This window comes from Branchiostoma lanceolatum, chromosome 17, assembly GCF_035083965.1.
Source record: "Branchiostoma lanceolatum isolate klBraLanc5 chromosome 17, klBraLanc5.hap2, whole genome shotgun sequence".
In the NCBI taxonomy this organism is placed as follows: domain Eukaryota; kingdom Metazoa; phylum Chordata; class Leptocardii; order Amphioxiformes; family Branchiostomatidae; genus Branchiostoma; species Branchiostoma lanceolatum.
The window spans coordinates 10,076,892-10,097,650 of record NC_089738.1 but is presented as its reverse complement, the minus strand read 5'-3'; the positions used below and the strand labels follow the sequence as shown (position 1 = coordinate 10,097,650).

The following is a 20,759-nucleotide window of genomic DNA, read 5'->3' as shown; positions in this document are numbered from 1 at the left end:
TCTTTTCCTTTCGCACAACTGTTTGCATGCGTACCAAAGATTTTAATTAAAAGACGTTTTGTGACGTAATAAGTAAAAAAGTGTCTTTAAATGTTTGATCACAATACGTATTGTTATCGTGAATATCATTAGTAGTAGAAATACTTTTACGAAGTATTTTTGTTCTGGTTTTTATCTGTTTGTACATGCTGAACATGGGCAAATAATCCGCACTATGAAAGGGGGACCAAAAGGATCATATTAGGTGGACAAAAACGCTGTTTGCACAAATTCATTGCAAGGTATTTCATTCTTTTATTTCATCTGAATGCTAAAGGCAAAATGTATTTTCGAGGCATTATGCTGCTGTTGCTGTACAATCTTACGTAAATAAAGTCAAGTCTTACTTGTCATACTCTGTGGCTTTATATCAGAAACCTGGACGAACCCGACCATGTTGGACGGTTTCTAAATAAAATAAAATGATCGGAGTTGGACGGTTTCTGACGAAGATGGGCGATTTCTGACGAAGTTAGGCAGTTTCTGAAGAAGATGGACAGGTTTCTGACGAAGTTGGACGGTTTTAACGAAGTTAGGCGGTTCTGGACGAAGATGGACGGTTTCTGACGAAGACGGTCGATTTCTGACGAAGTTAGGCAGTTTCTGACGAAGATGGACGGTTTCTGACGAAGTTGGACGATATATATATCGATTTTGACGAAGTTAGGCGGTTCTGGACGAAGATGGACGGTTTTTGACGAAGTGGGGCGGTTTCTGCCGAAGTTGGACGGTTTTGACGAAAATGGACGGTTTATGACGAGGTGGGGCGGTTTATGACGAATGATTGTTAAGTCGGCAAGTCCTATTTACAACGCCTAACGTCATGTGCATGCGTGAGAAAACTGGCAGGTCTCAGTTCTATATACAGCTTACAGGTTCAAAGCAATAATATACTCAGTTACTGAAAAAAATAGCGGACCTAATTAGATAAAACATTTGACTTGACTAAACATGTGATGTCATGCGGTTTGTAGAGTATTGACTTGTCTATCTGCTGGCATTTCTTAAAAAATATGTAACTGTTCTAATCATTTATAGCGAATATCAAATTGGACGAAATAGACAACATATTGGTATATGAACATCGTTCAACAGCGACTCTTGGTGAAATTTTGCTGCACTGAACTCAATGTCATACGAAGCTTTCTTGCACAATGCCATCCTTTTCTCCAAGCAGCCAGTACGTTCTCAGGGGTCCTTTGCCCTGTACAGTGCAGAAAGAAACATTTCCATAAGCTCATTCACTCCAGCGGTACATCTAGCGAAGTTTAAATGTACTGCAGCTGATATCATCGGTACATATTGAAACGTACTAATATGTAACTTAATACACATCACCTTTATGTCCATTTCTCCCCTCGACTCGAGCTGGAATCTTTCGGTCTGACACAGGGCTTGGTAGGTAGTCTCACTGACGTGTATTCTAAGGGCTTGATGGACACAGATTATTACAAACAACTACAAGATAGGAAAACATTTCTAGGCTTAATTTTGCCATCTACAAGTATCATTACTATAGAAGAAAGAGAACACTCATATGATGTTAGATTAGTACACTAGTATAAATAGCCCGTAGTTGTTAATTTTCCATGTTATTTGCCATACATTGTACCTAATGCAATTGTTGTGCAATAAACTTTACTTGACTATAATCTTGCAGACCGCACCAGGTGTACACAATGTCTGCTCAAGTGCGAATAGCTTAAGAAAAAGTGGTGCTCTAAGAAATGCTATAGATTGAAAGCCAAAATCAGGTTTGATTTCAACAACAACAGCTGAAATAGATGTCCATAAAAGAACACCTTACGGCCCTCATCACCAATGCTGTACCCAACAGATGACAGACGAAAGAAGAGTAAATCTTTACCCATTCCGTACGTCTCCATACGTGACGCCGTGTTGACGGTGTCTCCGAACAGACAGTACCGAGGCATCTTTCTACCCACAACCCCGGCCGCACACGGACCTGTACGTACAAAGCTCAGTAATTTTACGTATACATACTCAAGATAGAGGTAAATAGCATCTGCACTACTTTCTCATCACGCACACCTACGTATCATCAGGCACATCATTGGATGAAGGTTAAATCACTCTAAGTATGATTGTACTACTCCGCCTCACATGGCATGGCACTTGTGATAAAGCTAGGAGTCGGGTCACTGAAGATATCATTTGTGCGAGGTTAGATCTATATACTGAAAATAGGGACCACAGAAAATAACAGTTATGTCAAAGTCTCGGCCGTAGTCTCGCATTAGGTGAGGACGTACGCGTGACTTTGCCACAACGACTCTTGCTTATTGCCGTACTGTCACAAAATGCTACCCTTCAACAGTGCCCTTACCTGTGCAAATATTGCTTTCTGGCAAACGGACACTGTGAACGTTGGTTTTATAGTGTGATGATAAGTTTAGATCAAAACCGAAGGACTGACCAGTGTGGATGCCGATACGGAGTTTTAGTTGTTCTGATGTCCTGTGCCTTATTCTGAACGTCTGAACAGCCTTGAGCATCTCCAGGGACATCCGCGCTATTTCTGCTGCATGGTTGCTGTTTCTCTCTGGCAGCCCGGACACCACGACATAAGCGTCACCTATCGTTTCGACCTGGAAGTACAGCAAACCTTAGGTGATGTAGCCATTTATCTTCAACCAAATAGTGTAACATCCGTACAATTGTATCCGAAAGTCACGATAAATTAGGTCTAAGTTCAATGGAAGAAAATAAGCTTTGGTAGGAAAATATCCGTGTTTATCAACATGGGCGCCACCCTCTGTAGTAACCGCTGGGTCAATATTTTCCTTTGTTATTGCTAAACCACGGTTAGCAACCAAAACAGGAATACAGGAAGATCAATTCAGAGCTGCTGATATTACGTACCTTGTAAACATCGTAATGGCCAATGATGTCATCAAAACATGTGTACAGGTCATTCAGCATGTCTACAACCTAAGAAATGAACAAAATAAGGAGACCATAATGTATCAAGTATAATGACTTGGATTGAGCTATGAAAATAAATCACAAAGGTATCGCTAGAGGTCTCAATTTGCATAGAATCATTAAAACCGATTATAATTGATATCAGGTCGTAGTATATGAACGGGGTATCCAATATTGGGACATGTCTTCAATATGGTGCACTCGTAACCTGTAAGTCGTCATTGCTATTTGGTAACCACAATATGAAAGAGACGTAATTACACGCACTTCTATTGGGCTACTAGCTGCGGACATTGCCGTGAAACCGACGATGTCGCTGAAGAACACGGTCACACTGTCAAACGTCTCGGGGTGGACCGTACCTCCATGCTTCAGCTGATTGGCCACAGTCCTGGGTGGAGACGAAACAAAAAATTATTCTAGTTATTCTGGATCAAAGTTGAACCGTAATAACTCCAGGCTTTGTCTAATCTATTGAGTATTTGGCGTCAGATTTTGCAGATAGAACACGAGAGTAGGTGAGAAGTTGATCGTAAGTTGCAGAAAGTCAAAACGAGTAAAGAGGAATTAAAGAAGCCATCTTAATCAGGGTCTTGCAACCATCCCTCAACAGAGACGGGGGGCGCCGCCACAGACTTTCTCAAACGCATGAACCACTGCTCACTGAGTCACCTGTATGTGGTGTGTGTGTGTGTAGTGTGTATGTGTGTGTGTGTGTGTGTGTGTGTGTGTGTGTGTGTGTGTGTGTGTGTGTGTGTGTGTGTGTGTGTGTGTGTTGTCTGTATCCAATTTCAATGACGATCTGACCTTGGTAAGAGTCGTTCCAGCAGGTCCTCTGCTCGTTTCTTCTCGTCCAGGACCTGAGCCGTCTTCTCCTGCACCAGGGACTCCAGGTTGTCTGCATAGTGCTCCATACGGGCCAGCAGGTTGTCCAGGATGTTCTCACTCTTCATGCTAAAAAAAGACAATCAATAACTATATGATATCCTAGAAGGCCATTGTAATTGCAAGAGGTGTGACAATCGTATTTCAGTGTGCCAAGAGCCAGACCTTTGCTGTAGATTTTGACAATTTGTTTATGGACCTGTAACAGTCGCCACGGCTAGTCACCGAAACATGCAATGTATCATGTGCCTAATAATCGAATAAAAATGTTATCAGTTAGTTAGTTTGTTTGTTTGTTTATTCTAATTGAGATCTTCACTAGTGTTACATAGAAAAAACTATTCTATCTGAAGTTCATATACATGATAAATTGCATAACATGTGAATAAAAGCGACGTATACAATTGGTAAGCAGAAAATTGTACAAAATCAAATGTAGTGAACTTAAAAGTGAGCGGGAGAAATCAGAGGTCAACATAACATAGCTGAGATACTTACCCACTTATTCTTCTGACGACTGCACCGATGACCTTACAGTCCGGTCTCTCCTCCGGTGTTTCTGCCCAACACTGTTTCATGAGACTGGACAGTCCGATCGGACAGTCCTCCTCCAAAATTGTAGGCCGGAAGGGCATTCCGGACAGAGACAGCGCCACCCGTGTTATAATGTCTGCAAAATGAAGATAGACTTTAGACGTAATTCTTGTCACCCGGAGTTTGTCAGGTATATCGAAGAGGGGTTCCTCATGGTATGATTTTCGGACCCCCGAAGAGCACAAGCCTTTGTAAGCCCAAGGAAAATAATTTGTAGAACCTATGACAGTTGCAGTAACGTTCTGTACAGAAATAATATAGTACTTCACAGGAAATGTTCAAAATTTAAGAAGAAACGTCACTCCTGGCATGAAAGTCTCATTTGTCATATCCTGACCTTTTGGTGATAGTTGGCTCCCGTCTTGGTAGAACACCCCTCGTCTGAAGGCGATTTCGTGAAGAATGAGAGCAAAACTGTAGACATCAGATTTCTGAGATCTCTCCGTGCTGCCGCGTAGCACCTCAGGCGCCATCCAGAGCTGGTCTGAAGAAATCAAAAATCTTACTATCATAATGATCATTCATAATGATGTACATATTATGTAAAAGAAAATATAGGCATTTACAATTATGATGGTCGTTCATTACACAAGAACTTACAAATATTGTAAACATATAACCGAATTGCGAAAGACTTACCTACAATCATGGTGCAAATATTATGTGTATCATCCCCATAATAATCGTTACTTTTCATGACTTATAATTAGTTTAACATACAAAATGTATATATTGCAACATAAAACAGTAGAGTTGAAACACCACTGATATATAACCCTACCTTGTGCGTATTTCAGTAGAGTAACAGCATTGTTGTTGAGGTGAAGCGCGTCAAACTTGGGTTCCTCCAAAGAAATGCGTCTCTTCTTTCTCAGTCTCCAAAGGCCGAAGTCCGTGATCTTGACCACAAAGCGGCTGTCCACCACACAGTTGGTGGACTTCAGACTCCCGTGGCACTTCAGGAAACTGTTGTGAAGGTACTCCACACCCTTGTATAACATGCGAAAACTTGTCATGAAATGAAATATGAGCATCTAACTCTTTGCCTCCAAAGCGGTGGTATCTGTACATAAGTCTGATTTTCTAGTACTCACATGTAAAATGTATTAGAAAATCAAACAGTGAAATGGATCATGCGATTTCAACGCTTATGATACTTAACCTATACCAATACAAAATTATTTTCAATGTTATACGTGTTGGCATATTTATCATAGATATCATTAATGGTAATTGAGTTCTGAAATATCTTACAAAGCCAGGTGTAGCTGTATAGTACTTACTTTTACAATGTCCATAATAAGAGACCATCGAAATGTCCAGTCCAATTTGATAGACGCATTCTTCAGTATATCCTAACGTCAGGAAAAAAAGCCAAGTATGATGATACACTGTAGCGTGTAGTTATATTTTGTATATAACTGGCAAACATTGCAGAAGTTATCATTCCTTTCATTACGGCTTTGTACTGCATTTGCCGTTCTCTTTCCTTGGTGCTAATTGGCTATCGATAGAACATCATTCAATGTCACACCAATGGGCTCATCTAATCGGAAAGAATTGCCCTGGTATATGATTGACTGCGGAAAGTGATGTGGACAATGCTGATTGGCTTAATCTATAGCCAAGCTCTGATTGGTCATGCAAATCGGCTGACGTCACCTGCAGGCTTCCCTTGGAGCAATGGTCTATAAGAACGCAGCAGTTGGGAGCTTCTAGGCATGCGCCGACAATCCGGGCCAGGTTGGGATGATTCAGCTCACACAACTGTATAGGTCAACAAGTCAAAGTTACAGTTTAAGTCCAGTGCAGTAGAATCCCGGGTCGACTTTAATTGCAAATCTAAAAAAATCCGGGGCCGTGCCCAAAAAAAGCCCGCTAACCACACGGTGTCCAAGGGGCCACGTAGGGATCAGGCCCGAAAGCGAAAAAAACAGCCCGGTGGGCACTTTTTTTTAAATTGTGACCAAAGCATTAGTCACGTTTGGGACCGCATTATTGCTGCAGCGCCACCTTACAGCAATAGGAAGCAATTGCCGTTAAGCCGTGCACATACCTGCGTCAGTTCCTTCTGCGTGCCTCGTTTCAGAGTTGCACGGTTCCCATCAACTCTAAGTTCCTTCATGACGTAAACTGTATTCTGTGCAAAACATTAAAAAGGGAAAATGTTACAGTTGTGAATAGTCGGTATGTCACTGAATAAAAATACTCCTTTTAGTTTTTACCCAATCAAGTATTTTATTCAACCTTCCTCAGGGCAATTCCGACTCCTTATCAGTCAGAATCGCCCTGAGGAAGGCGACTGCATTGAAAATATAACAAACAGTTGCCCCACCTTGTATTCAGCCAATCTGCAAGAAGAGTTCTCTTGCCCGACACTTAAACCAGCTGACAGAGAATTCTAATAAAAATACAAGACAGAAAAAAATATTACACATAAGAATACAATTGCTGCTTCTTCTCTGCTTACCATATACGTACAATATATCAGGACAGTCTTAACAAACAACGCTTCAGAAGAAGAAAAGAAAAATAGACTCTACTTGATATTTTCCTGATATATATACCTTAGAACTTGTAGAACTTGTTCTGATAGGAATGATGTCCTGAGATCTCAGTTGACATGTCTTGAAGGCTAACTTCTTTTCCATTGTATGCCTGGAGAAGTAAAAAAAAAAAATGTTTCGCACATTTATTAGACACGAAAAAAATCCATGGTTTCCTGAAATTGAAAAGTCCATTGGATATAATATTCCCTTTGCACATACAAAGGCATAGATTTTACATTCATAGGACTAGTTGTAGACCATAAGTACACCTACTATTGTGCTATTTTCTGGTTGTCACGAATCGATGTGTTCTGTCTAATGGTAAAGAGTATAGTGAAGTAACGTATTAGATTACAAATGTATAAGGCTTTTCTCACCTGTGGTAGATAGTGTATCCGACTAAGAGAAAAATAATGGGCAATATCAGCGCTAGGCCTAGGGTATAGATGGGTCCATACCGGCTATGACGGAGATCTGTGACCAGGGTGAAAATAGAGATATTTCAGCAACAAATAGGATAATCAACTATTAGGCTAGTTTCTGAGAAGTTGCCAAAAATCAGTCAACGAGAAACAGAGCACAAACCACCTCAACTGAGTGTGTGGGAAGTCTCCACAATCATACAGATTCAACAACGATCAAAGCACATCTCTTTATATTTGTTTATTGTGCACTGCTCGCTTTTAGCATCTGACATGGACCAAATTAAAGCAAAGCTAAATCTGCAGTAACACGTATATTCTCACTAATAGGTCGTTTTTCTGCCAGCTAGGTTTCATGACGTACTGAGCACGCTTACCGAATGGACACTTTTCCTCGTCGAACCCGCAGTACGGCATGTCGGGAGGGGGTGTTAGTCCTCCCCCCGGCCACCTGATCGTCGTGCCCGGAACGTCCTCGTACTCACCGCTGTGACCAAAGTAGTACCCAACAGCCTAGAGTCGGAGAACATACGAGATGATGAAGCCTCGTCTTATGCGAGCAGCCCAATGAAAGCGTATAGAAAAATACGCAGTGGCGTCACAAAAATAAACACCATACACTGCAGTATGTGACATCACCTGACGATGCAATAATAGCAGTGCTAATGTTCTTACCTTCTTAATAATCATTTTGATAATCAGATAACATTGCAAGAACGGCTTGAATCGGACTTTTAAGACAATATAAATGTTCTGACCTTCATGTGACCATCCTGAAAGCTGTACATCATGTAGTTGGTCTCCCTGTCTCCGTTAGCGTCCAGAGTCACCCAACCCTGTACTCCTACCAACACAACAACACGGTATAGATAAGAACTGCAATGGCCCACATCTAAACGGTACCATTGATGTTCTATAGCTACGGCACTTAAGAAGCAATTATCTGCCTTTCGTATATGGCGTTAAGGGTTTCCAACCACATCAAAGTCACTCAGCACTGAAAGTGTGAATTATGTGTAGCTGAAAAACACTTTGTATCGCTACAGGCCATCAAGAACAAAACGAAGCATAAAAACCTGTGTCCTATTTGAAAAGTTATACTATACCATTATTACAGCTATATATCGCAACACTGGCAATCCTGGCTGAAATCAACCGCAACATGTGTCCTTGAGAACGATACTGTACCTTCAAACGTCCTATTTCGCACCCTTTCCGCTAGGCGGCGTCCGTCGTAAGGATCCTCCCCAAATGCTAGTGTTTCGTTGAGAGCATGCGCGTAGATATGGACGGTGTCGTAGGCAATAGCGGCCATGACCGAAACCTAGAAAATCAACATAGAAAAAAAGTCACACAGCTCACTGAAAATGGATGACATAGTCTCAGCTGTTTCAAAAGCTAGTAATCAGCCAAAGTACAAAAGGGCTTCATTGCCTTGTCAGAAATCTTTATTTACAGCGCAAAATGAATTTGTTGTTCATGCAATTTTACCTCCTCGTCTGGATGGAATTCATAAGAGAAAGTCTCGCGAGATCGTCGTCTGACGTCACGCGAGAAAGTCCGAGAAACGTCGTTGCCCGGCCTGTACAGCGACAGCACAAACAACGACTTGTAGGCTTCACGGGCGTCAGCATCCCGGGAGTCACCTATAGAAACGCCAAGACAAACATTAAAACTCTCCATCTGGACGGAGGTCGGTACCGACTTCCGACGAACTCTGACCCAGTGCTGACGTCACACGTGCAAAAAGATCACGTGTCTACAGCGCGCGCGAGAGAAAGAATGCCATAAATGAATAAAACTCTCCCATCCCTCGCCGTGACTTGAAAAGTGCCTATGTTAAAGTTTCAAACAATCAAACCATGCACAACGGGGACTCGGTCAAGGAAACCATGCTACATTGCACTTTGCTCGGCGATTCCGACGTTTGACTGACTTTACCGAATTGTTTACACTATGGGATGTATACACACGTGATAAACTTGCCCCGACATGTGCCCGGGGGTTTGTTTTGGATCGCAGACCCTGAAATATGTCGATTGAACTCAGTACTGATAACTGAGTTTATTTTACCTCAGTGGCAGAGTGATACAAACCGTAATACAAGGCCGGCTTGCATTTCCAGGTGGTCTCTTAACGTTTATTTTGTTTCTTGCTTTAAGCCAACTGAGATTGTCACACTTTGTCCTCTATTATTTATTTGTGTACTTGTCCTTTTTTTTCATATTGGCTTCCTTGTGCTTGCGGGTCTTTTGAGGATAGAATCAGATATTGAAAAAAAGATTTAAAGTTTAAGGGGTTAAACGTCGAAGTAAAGATGAAAGGTGAAACGTCCATTTCAGAACAAATACGTATTTTCTTCCCTGTACTATTTCTATCTTTTTCCCCATTTTTTTGCTAGCTTGGAAATAAGATAATTTACCTAAGTTATCAATAACGTTTTGCAATTGTCTATCCGCAAAATGGAAGGTGGAAATAAAAGAAATTTACTGTCAAAAATTTCTGGAAGTTAGCTAGCGGTATCCATTTATACACCACCAGACATTTAGTTATGCGTGAAATGACACTAGAATATGCATGTGACGTCTTTGTGGAAGTTAACACCTCTGTATATCAACATCATGCACGAAGCTTTCAGACATGTGACGTCAGCCGACAACAGAAAGTTGCCATTTGCTGAAAATCTATGCTGCAGCAAACGCATCACATACACAGTACACCACTAACAGACCGGAAAATGTGTTTTGAGGAGGGTAAAAGTGCGACAGTGGTCGTAAATGGGCAATCTTCCTAAGAACATATGTATGTGTGCTTTTTTAGGACTAGGGCGACCGATCGACTGCACGGATATGAGTTGTTTTTCCTGTCGTGTATTCTATTTGACAAAAAAGGATAGAGTATAATGTTTCGTTTGATTGCCGAATAGAATACATCACGTTAAAACTTCACGTTTTGATGCCACCTTTCAGCACTTATCCTTCGTGTATGAGACTTGTAATGACACCTCGATCGTACTGCTAAAAGGGTCATAAGGTGACTTCTCTTTGCAAAAATGACTTGACGATCATATTAGGACTGAGGCATGCTGTTCACGTTTAGATTAAGTTTCCAACCTAAGTTGTAATTGGGAAAACTGCGTTTCGATATAATAAGAGAGATTCAAAATAACAGAATTTTTCGTAGCCTTTACAACTGTTACAGTTTTCGTTCTGTTAAAAAATGGTCCGATGGTCAGAGGTTCCTCTTATTGTGAGACACATTGTCAATTTAGCAATCTATAATAAATCACAAAGATAGATGAACTTTCTTCTTATGGTCTATGGTCGTATAAGCTATGGTCATAGTTGGGAAAAGGGGCCCCGACGGGTAGTTTACGGGCTGTTTTTTTTTTTTCTATTTCGGGGGTGACCATTACGTGGCCTCGTGGGGCTATTTTGGGGCTCGACCGGGCCCCGGATTTTTGTTAACTCACAGCAACAAATAGACACCGTAAGCTAATCGTGAAGGCACCGAGAGGTACCCCTCGCTATCTAACAGTCCACCGGGGCAAATTTGTGGCTTCATAGCCCGGCCGGGGCTACACCCTATGGGCACCGGTACAAATGTGACCGTAGCATCAACGGTTCTTACCTGTTCTCCAGGAGAAGTTGCCGAAGATCTCGTCATGTCGGAAGTACCTGAGACAGAAGAAGACGTAGTCCCCTCCAGTCAGACCCAGGTCGTGCGCTATCAGCATCAGGCGGCGGATAAGGGCTCCGGGACCGGACAGCAAAATAACTGAGAACCGAAAAGGACGAAATATTAATAGATGAAAGACCTTATTCCACGTTGATACTCTTACAAACTAAGTACAGGTCGTGGTGACCAATGCATAATTACAGTGATGTCTAAACCATTAACGTGCTATCTAACTACATAATATATAATGTATTAAAACTACTTTATATTACTATATGTACTGGTTCAACTTGTACGCAAACTGGTACATTTGGTTTTCATTGCTGTCTCTATGGAGGGTATTTGTTTGTAATTGAGATTTACCACATTTGTGGAAGGTTTGTCATAACAGGTGACTGTCACCTTTCAAGGTGTCAACCCAGCCCAGACTGTAAGGTTTGATCCACAAACACCGGGAAGAACCCCTACTCTTTTTAAGAAGTGTAGTGGGTTCTTTAACACGCTCAGTGTGGCTCAACTCAAACACGGGACGTCGACCCTCAGCTTTACGTTCCATCCGAGAAGAGTCTTCCTTAGCCGGAGCTAGGTACTCATTTTCGAGTCGAGTGGGGAAATAGTGGTACAGGTACATGTATGAGGTACACGAGATATGAAAATCGGAAGTTCCGATGCAGTACCTTATCATTTTGAGATCTCATCAAGACCTATAAACATGCCAAATATCATGACAATCCATCTAGGCATGCATTCTTGAGTTATGTTGTTCACAGACACACACATCCAAAAACACAACCTTATTTCTTTGCAATTGTTAGGCCATGTAGGAATAGCTTGTCACAGTCGCATGTACACTGTCTCTCTCACATTGTAAATAAGACTACTTTTCCAAACATTTCACACAAGTAAGACGACAGTAATTTGTCAAGCCTTGTCAGTAAGCCTCCTCTGATGTTCATTGACAGGTAATTAACGTACCATACATCACGCAACTGGATTAGAAACAGTGTACACACATCTAGATTAGTTCGAGATCGAATTTCGTGCTTTACGATGTGATAATGTAAACAACGTGGCGTGCAAGGCATCCCTGCTTCGTAAACAGAAGCATCTCTATTTATCTTACTTCGTACATCATGAAATGCTTTCGGACTTTACGCGATTGCGAGGTTAAAAGAAGCACAAAACTATTCTTTAAAGAGAAGTTTTGATCGGGGGGGGGGGGGGGGCTGGGAGTACTAGCTATTGGCCCTTGAGGCGTCTACTCCTAGCCCCCTGATCGAAACCTCTGCTTGGAGAATAGCTCAAAACGACCACAGTCTGATTCCAGCAGGAATTTACATTATCTTCAAGCTAGATATTTTTCAGTTCAGGACTGCAAAGTGTTACAAGTGATTTGGGGAGGGAAGCTGGTTCATGTTGAAGGTTTGATTTGATGGTATAATCACAGAGAACTGACAGAAATGACACTAGAAAATGTTATCACCGAAGAGGGCTGATATGAGGGAAATATGAGCCGAAACTGTTGATTTGACAGGACATTCCACTTCTGAGAATGCCATAATCAATGACAGAAGCTGTCTTAGACTTTCAGGATAAAATGCAGCTTGTGAGTATGGCTTGGGAATAAGTTAGAGTGTAGTTCTTTTTTCTGGATGAATACTCATGTGTTGCGGATTCGTATGTATATGCATCAAATAGCTGTGAATTTATAACTGTTACATGCTATATACGTGCTCAATATTAGTCAGATTAATTTATTAATAAGTGTCGTTTCAATACAGCGATATGTCTACTGTTTCTCAATAAAAGTTTGTTTCATTTCTTGTTATCTACAATATTTGTCGATTATGTAACATCGTCTAAAACATGCAGAAGACATTCACAGTTCGTAACTATCAAGCAGTTCTAAATTTAGTACGAATGCTTTGTAGTCTTGACATTTCCGAATGAATATAGGAGATTGATAGTCAAGTATGAGAGCACGAAGTGGGACTTACTTCTGGCGTGTCTTGTCGCCTGTGTCAGGACCTTTTCCAAACTGTCGTCCTGACCAAGTACGTGGTAGGACGAGACGGTCATGTTCAGCTCCTCGGAGTACTCTACTATTCCGTTGGCGGGGATGGTCCACCCGATGTCCCAGTGACTCACCACTGCGAAACGATTCCACCCGAACCTTCTACAAATCCCCACGTAAAAACTCCCCCACGTTATAGCAGGCCCGAAAAATCGCACGAGCGTTGAAAAGTGGTCTTTGTCGTGCATACTTATAGCGTTACAGAGAGGGGTAAAGACTGGAAGATTCCAGTAGGCTGCTAGGTTAGCTACTGGTCTACAGACTTGGGAACATGTAGGCCCGATGAAACCACTGTAGCTTCCGTTGAAAATGTTTTCCAGAGCTTGTCCGGTACCTTGTACCGGGTCGCATTCTGTGTCAACGTAAGTATACGTTAAAACGTGACCTGAAAGTAAGTTTGGATCGTTGTTGACGGCGTCGATAGCCATGATAGCCCCTGCCGCCATTCTCTTGGCGCTGAAGTACAGCTCCACGTCTCCGTCGGCGTCGTGACGCGTCGTGGTCATCATAATGAGTACTCGGTACTCCTCGCTCTTTCCCCCGCCGAGCACCAGGAGGAACGCCGTGGTTGTTATCGCGGCTTTCCACGAAGCCATCTCGGTCGGTGCGAGTTGATTTGTGGCGTGTGGGGGTCTACACTGCGTGCTTTAGATACTAGAGCTGGGTCTCGCTAAGGGAAAACACATTTGGGTTGTCACCGGACCGTAGTGAAATCTAGATAACGTTGCCACAGAGAGAAGTGCAGAGAGGGGGGTCACTCATTATATGTTACTATAGAAGGCAGCATCTCCCAAATATACAGTAACTGTTTTCTCCCCACACAGTTTATCATTATATCAGAGAATATTTATCTTTACATTGATAATAATCTATTTCTACGTCTGTTGAAGTAGGTATATAGACATCCATAAATTTGATTTATTATGTCTCCAGCAAAATGTTGTGGTTATGATCAGTGATAGAAAAGTTAACGTTTTGAAAGTTTCATTATTTTTGTAACCTGAGAATAACTACATTTAGTTTCCTTTTTTCTTCATCAAGACGTTGCAATGACAGGGGTGGACCAGTACAGATTGTTAAAGGGTAAAATTCACAATTTTGGGGACAAAAAGGACAGAAACGCTGTCAAAAGGATCCGAATGATACAAGAAGAAAATCTAAGTGTCACAAAATTAAATATGAACGACATTACACATATAGTTAAAAACATGTTCACTCAACACGTTTGTACCATACGTTTCTACCCGCTTTCCGTCTAGGATCATTTCGCCCACTCTAACTTCTGAGCCGTCCCCTAAGTATAATATACACATGTATTTGACATGTTTTACGTTGCAGAACGCAAACCTAGGCACCGTCCCAAGTACAAGTACAACCAAAACCCCAGGTGTGACCTCTGGAAGTTTTCTGTACAAACAAGTGATGACTGGATGGAATATGATCCTTCTGAAGTTCCCATTCATTTCTGAGACACTAGTGTATTCTTAGTAACTCAAGACCAGTAAATTAGATATCATAATGGATGCATTTGATACAAAATGTTTACGTGTTCATAGATTAACGGAAATGAAACATGAAGAAATCGGACGTATATTATTTTATGTGATATAACTAACTCCTAACTTCAAGTTCTATAATCATATGCCGTCAGTTACGTTTCGTAGAATCATTCATTATTGATTTGAAGTAATAACCTTACTCTTGACTTTTAAATGTGGTGTGCATTTCTACTGAACTTTTCACCAAGCAACTTCAACTTTTCTTATCTCAAAACGTGATGGTGAGAGTGAAACTTTCGTCCATTCAGGCCACAAGTTAAACTGGAATCCGGAAGTCTAAGCTTCATTGCACAAACGGTATATTGTCAAGGCAAGGTTTTGGCACATTGATATACTGTAAAAGGAGAAATGTTCGCCTTTTTTCTTTCTATTTTCGCGATGACATCTTCACAACGAACTTGAAACTACTTCGAAATTTTTTTCGTTGTCGATCCCCCTACCACCCTTGATCCAACCGCGAACTTAAAACCACCGCGAACACTCCATTTTATCGCAACCGGGAAATCAAATCCCCGCACACATTTCCACTTTTACAGTACATACTGTTCTGATTGACTTCTATGAACTTCTCCGGAGAGAAATTGATCATGATACAGTCAAACTTGGTCGGACGCATGCGCAGGCAACCACCTCCAGTCACAAGCCGCATCAAAACACCGTCAATTTTTACATAGTTAACCCCACCCTGTCCTAAGCAACCCCCCTGCCCCTTAACAACCATTTTTTTCTCAGTCCATTGAGTGGTTGATAGATCTAGACTTTACTGCATTTTGATATCTTTATGTTTCCGACTGACTCTATTTTGTTTCACTGTTTTATTTGAGTCTATCACAATGTATAAGGGAGGGCAAACAGGTGCATACGCATCTTTACAAGTTTCCCTCCCACACAATAATTATGTAAAGTTAGAGGATTGACAGTTCAAATTTCTACGTTCCTGACTCTGGCCTCTGCTTTGCTTACGTGCGACCAGTCATGCACAACCCAGACAGAACCGTGACTTTGAATACGTCTGATTGACATCTGAAGATTTCATTCAAAGGTTAAAGACAGTTTGATCTGTTTTGAGTCTAGTTGGACCACCAACAACTATTTTGGACACAGATATCTCAATGTCTACTCATTTTCCGGTGAGGGTACTGAGCTCAACACTTGCCCACCTAAAGATAGTAAATTATGTCACGTCAGTATATCAATGTTCAGGATGTGAAAAGGTGGCCACGTGCGGGTGACACCATGTGTCAATCGTCTGACACAAGGAAGAACTCCAATTGACTGCAGTTATCTAACTTCTCGCTAGCTGTGAGAGTAAAGTTCTAATTCTCCACAGGGACAAGTGGAGCTACTGTTTGTAACTGACTAGCGTCTGCGGGAGCTAACGATTCTGTTTGGGATCTTAAGTTTAAATCTAAGCATAATGATGTCATCTACCAGCATACACGAAATTTTGCGATTAAACTGGGTATTGCATGATAAATTCATTACCTCCGGGAAGGAGGTCCGTGAGTCCGATAGGGGTACTGTTTTTTTCGCAGCTATAACTCAAGATATCCTTTGAAGTATTTGTTTGAATTCTGGCCTGTTGATGGTAACTGTGGTCACGATGAAACATGGCGATTTTGAGCACCGTAGAAGTACTTTCAGAATAAAAGTCACCCCTATCTTGAAAGTAGTGTGGTACAACCATTAAATCAGCTGTCGTTGGCCTAATAGTAGCCTGTTGAAGATGAGGCAAATTAGTTACTCTACAAGCAGAGGTTAGGCTCCGGCTTGCTACTCTGCTATAGCATAGGCTTATAATAAACAAATTCCTTGACATAAATGGAAATAGGTTTAAAGAAGTTTTTATTCCTGATAAAGAGGGTATCAAACACCTTAGCCAGCACCGCAAACGCCATAATTACTTCACAGAGATTTATGTTGCACAGACTCGTTTCTTACTGTTTTTGTGCAACAATTCCATAGCATCTGTAGTATTCGACTAGTAGGTCCTTTTCCAAAAGGTCTTACGAAATTCAAAGTTCACAACATCAATGATTATATTTCAAAATGGATCTTACTTTAAACAAGCGTCAAGTTTCAAATCATAGCAAACACACTGAATCGCACATTCTTTCAAAGAAGTAGAAGCATCCAAACAAATGTTGATATAAGGAGCAAGTGCTGTATATTGTCAGGTAAGCGCAAACATACTTTGACATATATGATTAAAGGAAAATAAATGTAATGACAAAAGTATCGATATCAATAATATGGGTGAGGACGATAACTAACACAGCGTCATAAACCTCAGGATACAAAGAAGATTATTTCTTTCAATATCACAATTGTCAAAAGTTGTACCTGCATTATATATAGGCACAACACACTAATGTAACTTTGGTCACACTCAGAAAGCTATTTACACTAGATCAATACTTATCAATACATTGTATACATCAGCTGAAAGATATACTTAAACTGATGGACAAAGTGCAGGCTATCAATATTAGGCACAATACGGACATTGTTAGCTAGGTACTAGGTATAGGAGGGGGTGGTTGTGTGCCGGTTGGGAGGTGCAGTCCCGGAAGGAGTGGTCGTTTACCGGCTGGTAAGTTTAGTCCCGCGGCCGGACGGTTGGTTGCGCGCCGGTTGGTAGGTATAGTCCGGGAGGGGGTGGCTGTGAACCGGTTGGGAGGTGTAGTCCCGGAAGGAGTGGTCGTTTACCGGCTGGTAAGTTTAGTCCCGCGGCCGGAGGGTTGGTTGCGCGCCGGTTGGTAGGTATAGTCCGGGAGGGGGTGGCGGTGAGCTGGTTGGGAGGTGCAGTCCCGGATACGGAGGAGGTGGTTGCGCGCCGGTTGGGAGATGTAGTCCCGGAGGGGGTGGTTGGGTGCCGGTGGTTGGGTGAAGCCATCCAGACGGTGTATATTCTGGTGCCAAACTGTGATGAAGAATATGACAATTGAACACAAGCAATGAACACAAGCGCAATGAACACAAGCAATAAGAAAGTAAGGTCACAGACAGTTACTTTCGATAAAATCTCGTTTAAAAAACAAAAGGCCATTCGGTTTAAGAAGTGGCCCTTTTAACCCCATAAATATCCGAGTCCAAATGTTTTGGGTTTTTTTTCAAAAGGCTCTTGCTGGGGACTTTTTAAATGGAACGAAAATTGATTTTGAGTTCTTAAGGACCCAACATCAACTTCGAAAGGTTATGGAATTTCATGACATCTGACCTGAAATTGAGTACTGTGGCGGAGCTTGGGAATTTTTCAAACTCACCTGTTGTGTAACAAATACATGTATAAACATACAGGTCAACCTGCCGGCTGTGTACCGGATATAAACATACATTTCACGTCTTTTCAAGACACTGCTATGTTACTGCAAGGTGCGTTTGCATTTCGTGATGTCCACCTGTTCTGCTTGTGAACCTTATGAGCCAAACTTTATCGTGGGATAAGATATCTAAACATGGAAAATGCCAGCCGGTTGGGGATCTAGGAAGGTAAGAAGAAACGGTACCTTGACGGGTGCATTGAGTGATGTTGGTACTGGGTCCAGCGGGCTAGAGCTGTCCCTTCGACCGTGCCGGGTTGAGGTGCAGGGCCTCTCGGTGGGTCGACTGATGTTGGGTACATCATGGCGGTGCGTGCAGTACCTGGGACACTCGACTGGGGCACTGCAGATGTCACCGTCTGTACTGCTGGCCCTCGAGTCTGATTTTCAGCGTTTTTGGACTGCTTGTAAATATAGCAACTTCCCAGGACGATTAATAGAATAGCCAGGCACAAAATCACCGATCCCAAAGCCAAAAAAAGCACTACTATGCGGCTCAATCCGACTCCGAGCCACATGCAGTAAGAACCAAGTACCAAACTAGAATGGCAACATTTTCGGGAAAATGCAGAATATTCCCCTCCCATTACCTACACCTCAAATATGACATCCTTAGCATTGACTGTAAGGATATGACGAAGTTTCTGCATAAATTATGCAAAGTAGGTCGGCATTAGCATAATTTATGGCCAGGTGTGTTCGGCCTTTCCTAAAGGTACCTACATCTCAAATATGACATCCGTAGCTTTTATGGTTAGGGATATGCATAAATTATGCATAATGCACTCATTAGCATAATTTATGGCCAGGTTTTCTGACCTTTCCTAAAGGTACCTGCATCTCATCCGTAGCCTTTACAGTAAGGGAAAAACAAGTTTATGCATAAATTATGCAAATGAGGTCCGCATTAGCATAATTTATGTACAGGTGTGTTCACCTCTCCTAAAGGTACCTACATCTGAAATATGCCATCCGTAGTCTTTACGGTAAGGGATATACATACATTATGCAAATGAGGTCCGCATTAGCATAATTTATGTACAGGTGTGTTCACCTCTCTTTAAGGTACCTACATCTGAAATATGCCATCCGTAGTCTTTACGGTAAGGGATATACATACATTATGCAAATGAGGTCCTCATTAGCATAATTTATGTCCAGGTGTGTTCACCTTTCCTAAATATACCTACATCTCAAATATGACATCTGTAGCTTTTACGGTAAGGGAAATACAAGTTTCTGCATAAATTATGCAAATGAGGTCCTCATTAGCATAATTCATGGCCAGGTGTGTTTACCTTTCCTAAATTTATCTACTTCTCAAATATGGCATCTGCAGCTTTTACTGTAAACGCAATACAAGTTTTTTGCATAAATTATGCAAATGGGGTCCCCATTAGCATAATTTATGTCCAGGTGTGTTCACCTTTCCTACAGATACCTACATCTCAAATATGACATCTGTAGCTTTTACGGTAAGGGAAATACAAGTTTCTGCATAAATTATGCAAATGAGGTCCTCATTAGCATAATTCATGGTCAGGTGTGTTTACCTTTCCTAAATTTATCTACATCTTAAATATGACATCTGAAGCTTTTACTGTAAACGCAATACAAGTTTTTGCATAAATTATGCAAATGATGTCCTCATTAGCATAATTTATTGTCAGGTGTATTCACCTTTCCTATAGGTACCTACATCTCAAATATAACATCCGTACATTGTAACATAAGGTACATATAACTTGCTGCAATACCATTAGTAGAGCTACCACCGCACATCTACTTGGTTTTTGGCAGAAGAAGAAGAAGAAAGAAGAAGAAAGAAGAAGAAGAAGAACAGGCAAGCAAAAACAGTATATCCCCCTTCCCACTGGAAGGGGAATATAAATAAGTATACCAGAACAGATTGCAATGATGGCACATCCCCGTGCGTTTAATCCTAGTGCGTCATTGGCAGAGGTGTGTCGGTAAGGTGTTGTTGTTCGACTGCGACTGCTAGAGCTGACGAACCTTCCCGAACTGTCGACGAAGCCTCCACTGAACCCCGCGCTACTGTCACCGCCCCCTCCTCCACTGTCGAAGCCCCCTCCTCCACTGTCACATCCCCCTCCGCCATAACCACCACCACCCCCTCCGCTACTGTCGCAGCCACCTCCACCATAACCACCTCCGCCACTGTCGCAGCCCCCTCCGCCCCCACCGCAGTCTCCGCCCCCACCGCAGTCCCCCATGGATAGTTGAATCCCTTCTCGGCTCGATTAGTAAAATTGCTCAGCAACCTGACGTAGAGAACTCAACGATACGACTGAGCTCGAGACGTTTCTTAGGCGTAAATATGGTACAGATCTGAACGACACGTCCTATTTGTACATTTTCGTCATACACTTCCTGTAAAAATAGAACACGGCTAGCTATAACGTCACTGCCGAGACACACCTATACTGGGACATGGTCGAGTTCATTCAGGAGTAAGCGTAGGGGGACTTTTAGTTTATGTACAATTTTTACGAGACTGAACAAGTCACTGTCGTGAATTTTTCAACCTGTAAAATATACCTACAAGTCTGAAATACGATATCTGTCAGATTAGACGACGAAAGACGACGACAAAGGCGACAAAGAAACAATCATATCCAAGCAATACCTGTCAGATAATTCATTCTTCCGGTTATTAACTAAATAATTGA

The 20,759-nt window shown here is 41.8% G+C and overlaps 1 protein-coding gene and 1 long non-coding RNA gene across 2 annotated transcripts; both read right to left on the bottom strand.

The window, feature by feature from the left end:
- Positions 1-694: 694 nt before the first annotated feature.
- LOC136423111 (atrial natriuretic peptide receptor 1-like) lies at positions 695-13,920 on the bottom strand. The gene is made up of 22 exons (XM_066411137.1): positions 13,111-13,920; positions 11,066-11,212; positions 8,927-9,081; positions 8,624-8,759; positions 8,194-8,279; positions 7,813-7,948; positions 7,391-7,487; positions 7,032-7,122; positions 6,800-6,865; positions 6,521-6,604; positions 6,127-6,231; positions 5,748-5,819; positions 5,246-5,453; positions 4,802-4,948; positions 4,369-4,540; positions 3,793-3,939; positions 3,253-3,376; positions 2,923-2,991; positions 2,477-2,648; positions 1,907-2,005; positions 1,378-1,469; positions 695-1,243 (listed from the first exon to the last, which is right to left on the bottom strand). The coding sequence occupies exons 1-22, from the start codon at positions 13,781-13,783 to the stop codon at positions 1,172-1,174; spliced, it is 3,150 nt and encodes a 1,049-aa protein (XP_066267234.1). The 5' UTR covers positions 13,784-13,920; the 3' UTR covers positions 695-1,171.
- Positions 13,921-16,574: 2,654 nt separating this feature from the next.
- LOC136423211 (uncharacterized) lies at positions 16,575-18,606 on the bottom strand. Its single transcript, XR_010753726.1, has 2 exons — positions 18,256-18,606; positions 16,575-17,669 (listed from the first exon to the last, which is right to left on the bottom strand). It is a non-coding gene; the product is annotated as an uncharacterized lncRNA (long non-coding RNA).
- Between the last annotated feature and the right edge of the window lie 2,153 nt (positions 18,607-20,759).

Bases quoted from the DNA above. Each gene is read 5' to 3' on its own strand.
- LOC136423111 (XM_066411137.1), bottom strand. From the start codon at position 13,783: ATGGCTTCGTGGAAAGCCGCGATAACAACCACGGCGTTCCTCCTGGTG. The intron at 6,866-7,031 runs GTATATATATCA...TATTTTTATTAG, and splicing joins CAAGTTCTACAAGTTCTAAG to AATTCTCTGTCAGCTGGTTT. The intron at 2,649-2,922 runs GTACGTAATATC...CTGTACTTCCAG, and splicing joins GCCATTACGATGTTTACAAG to GTCGAAACGATAGGTGACGC.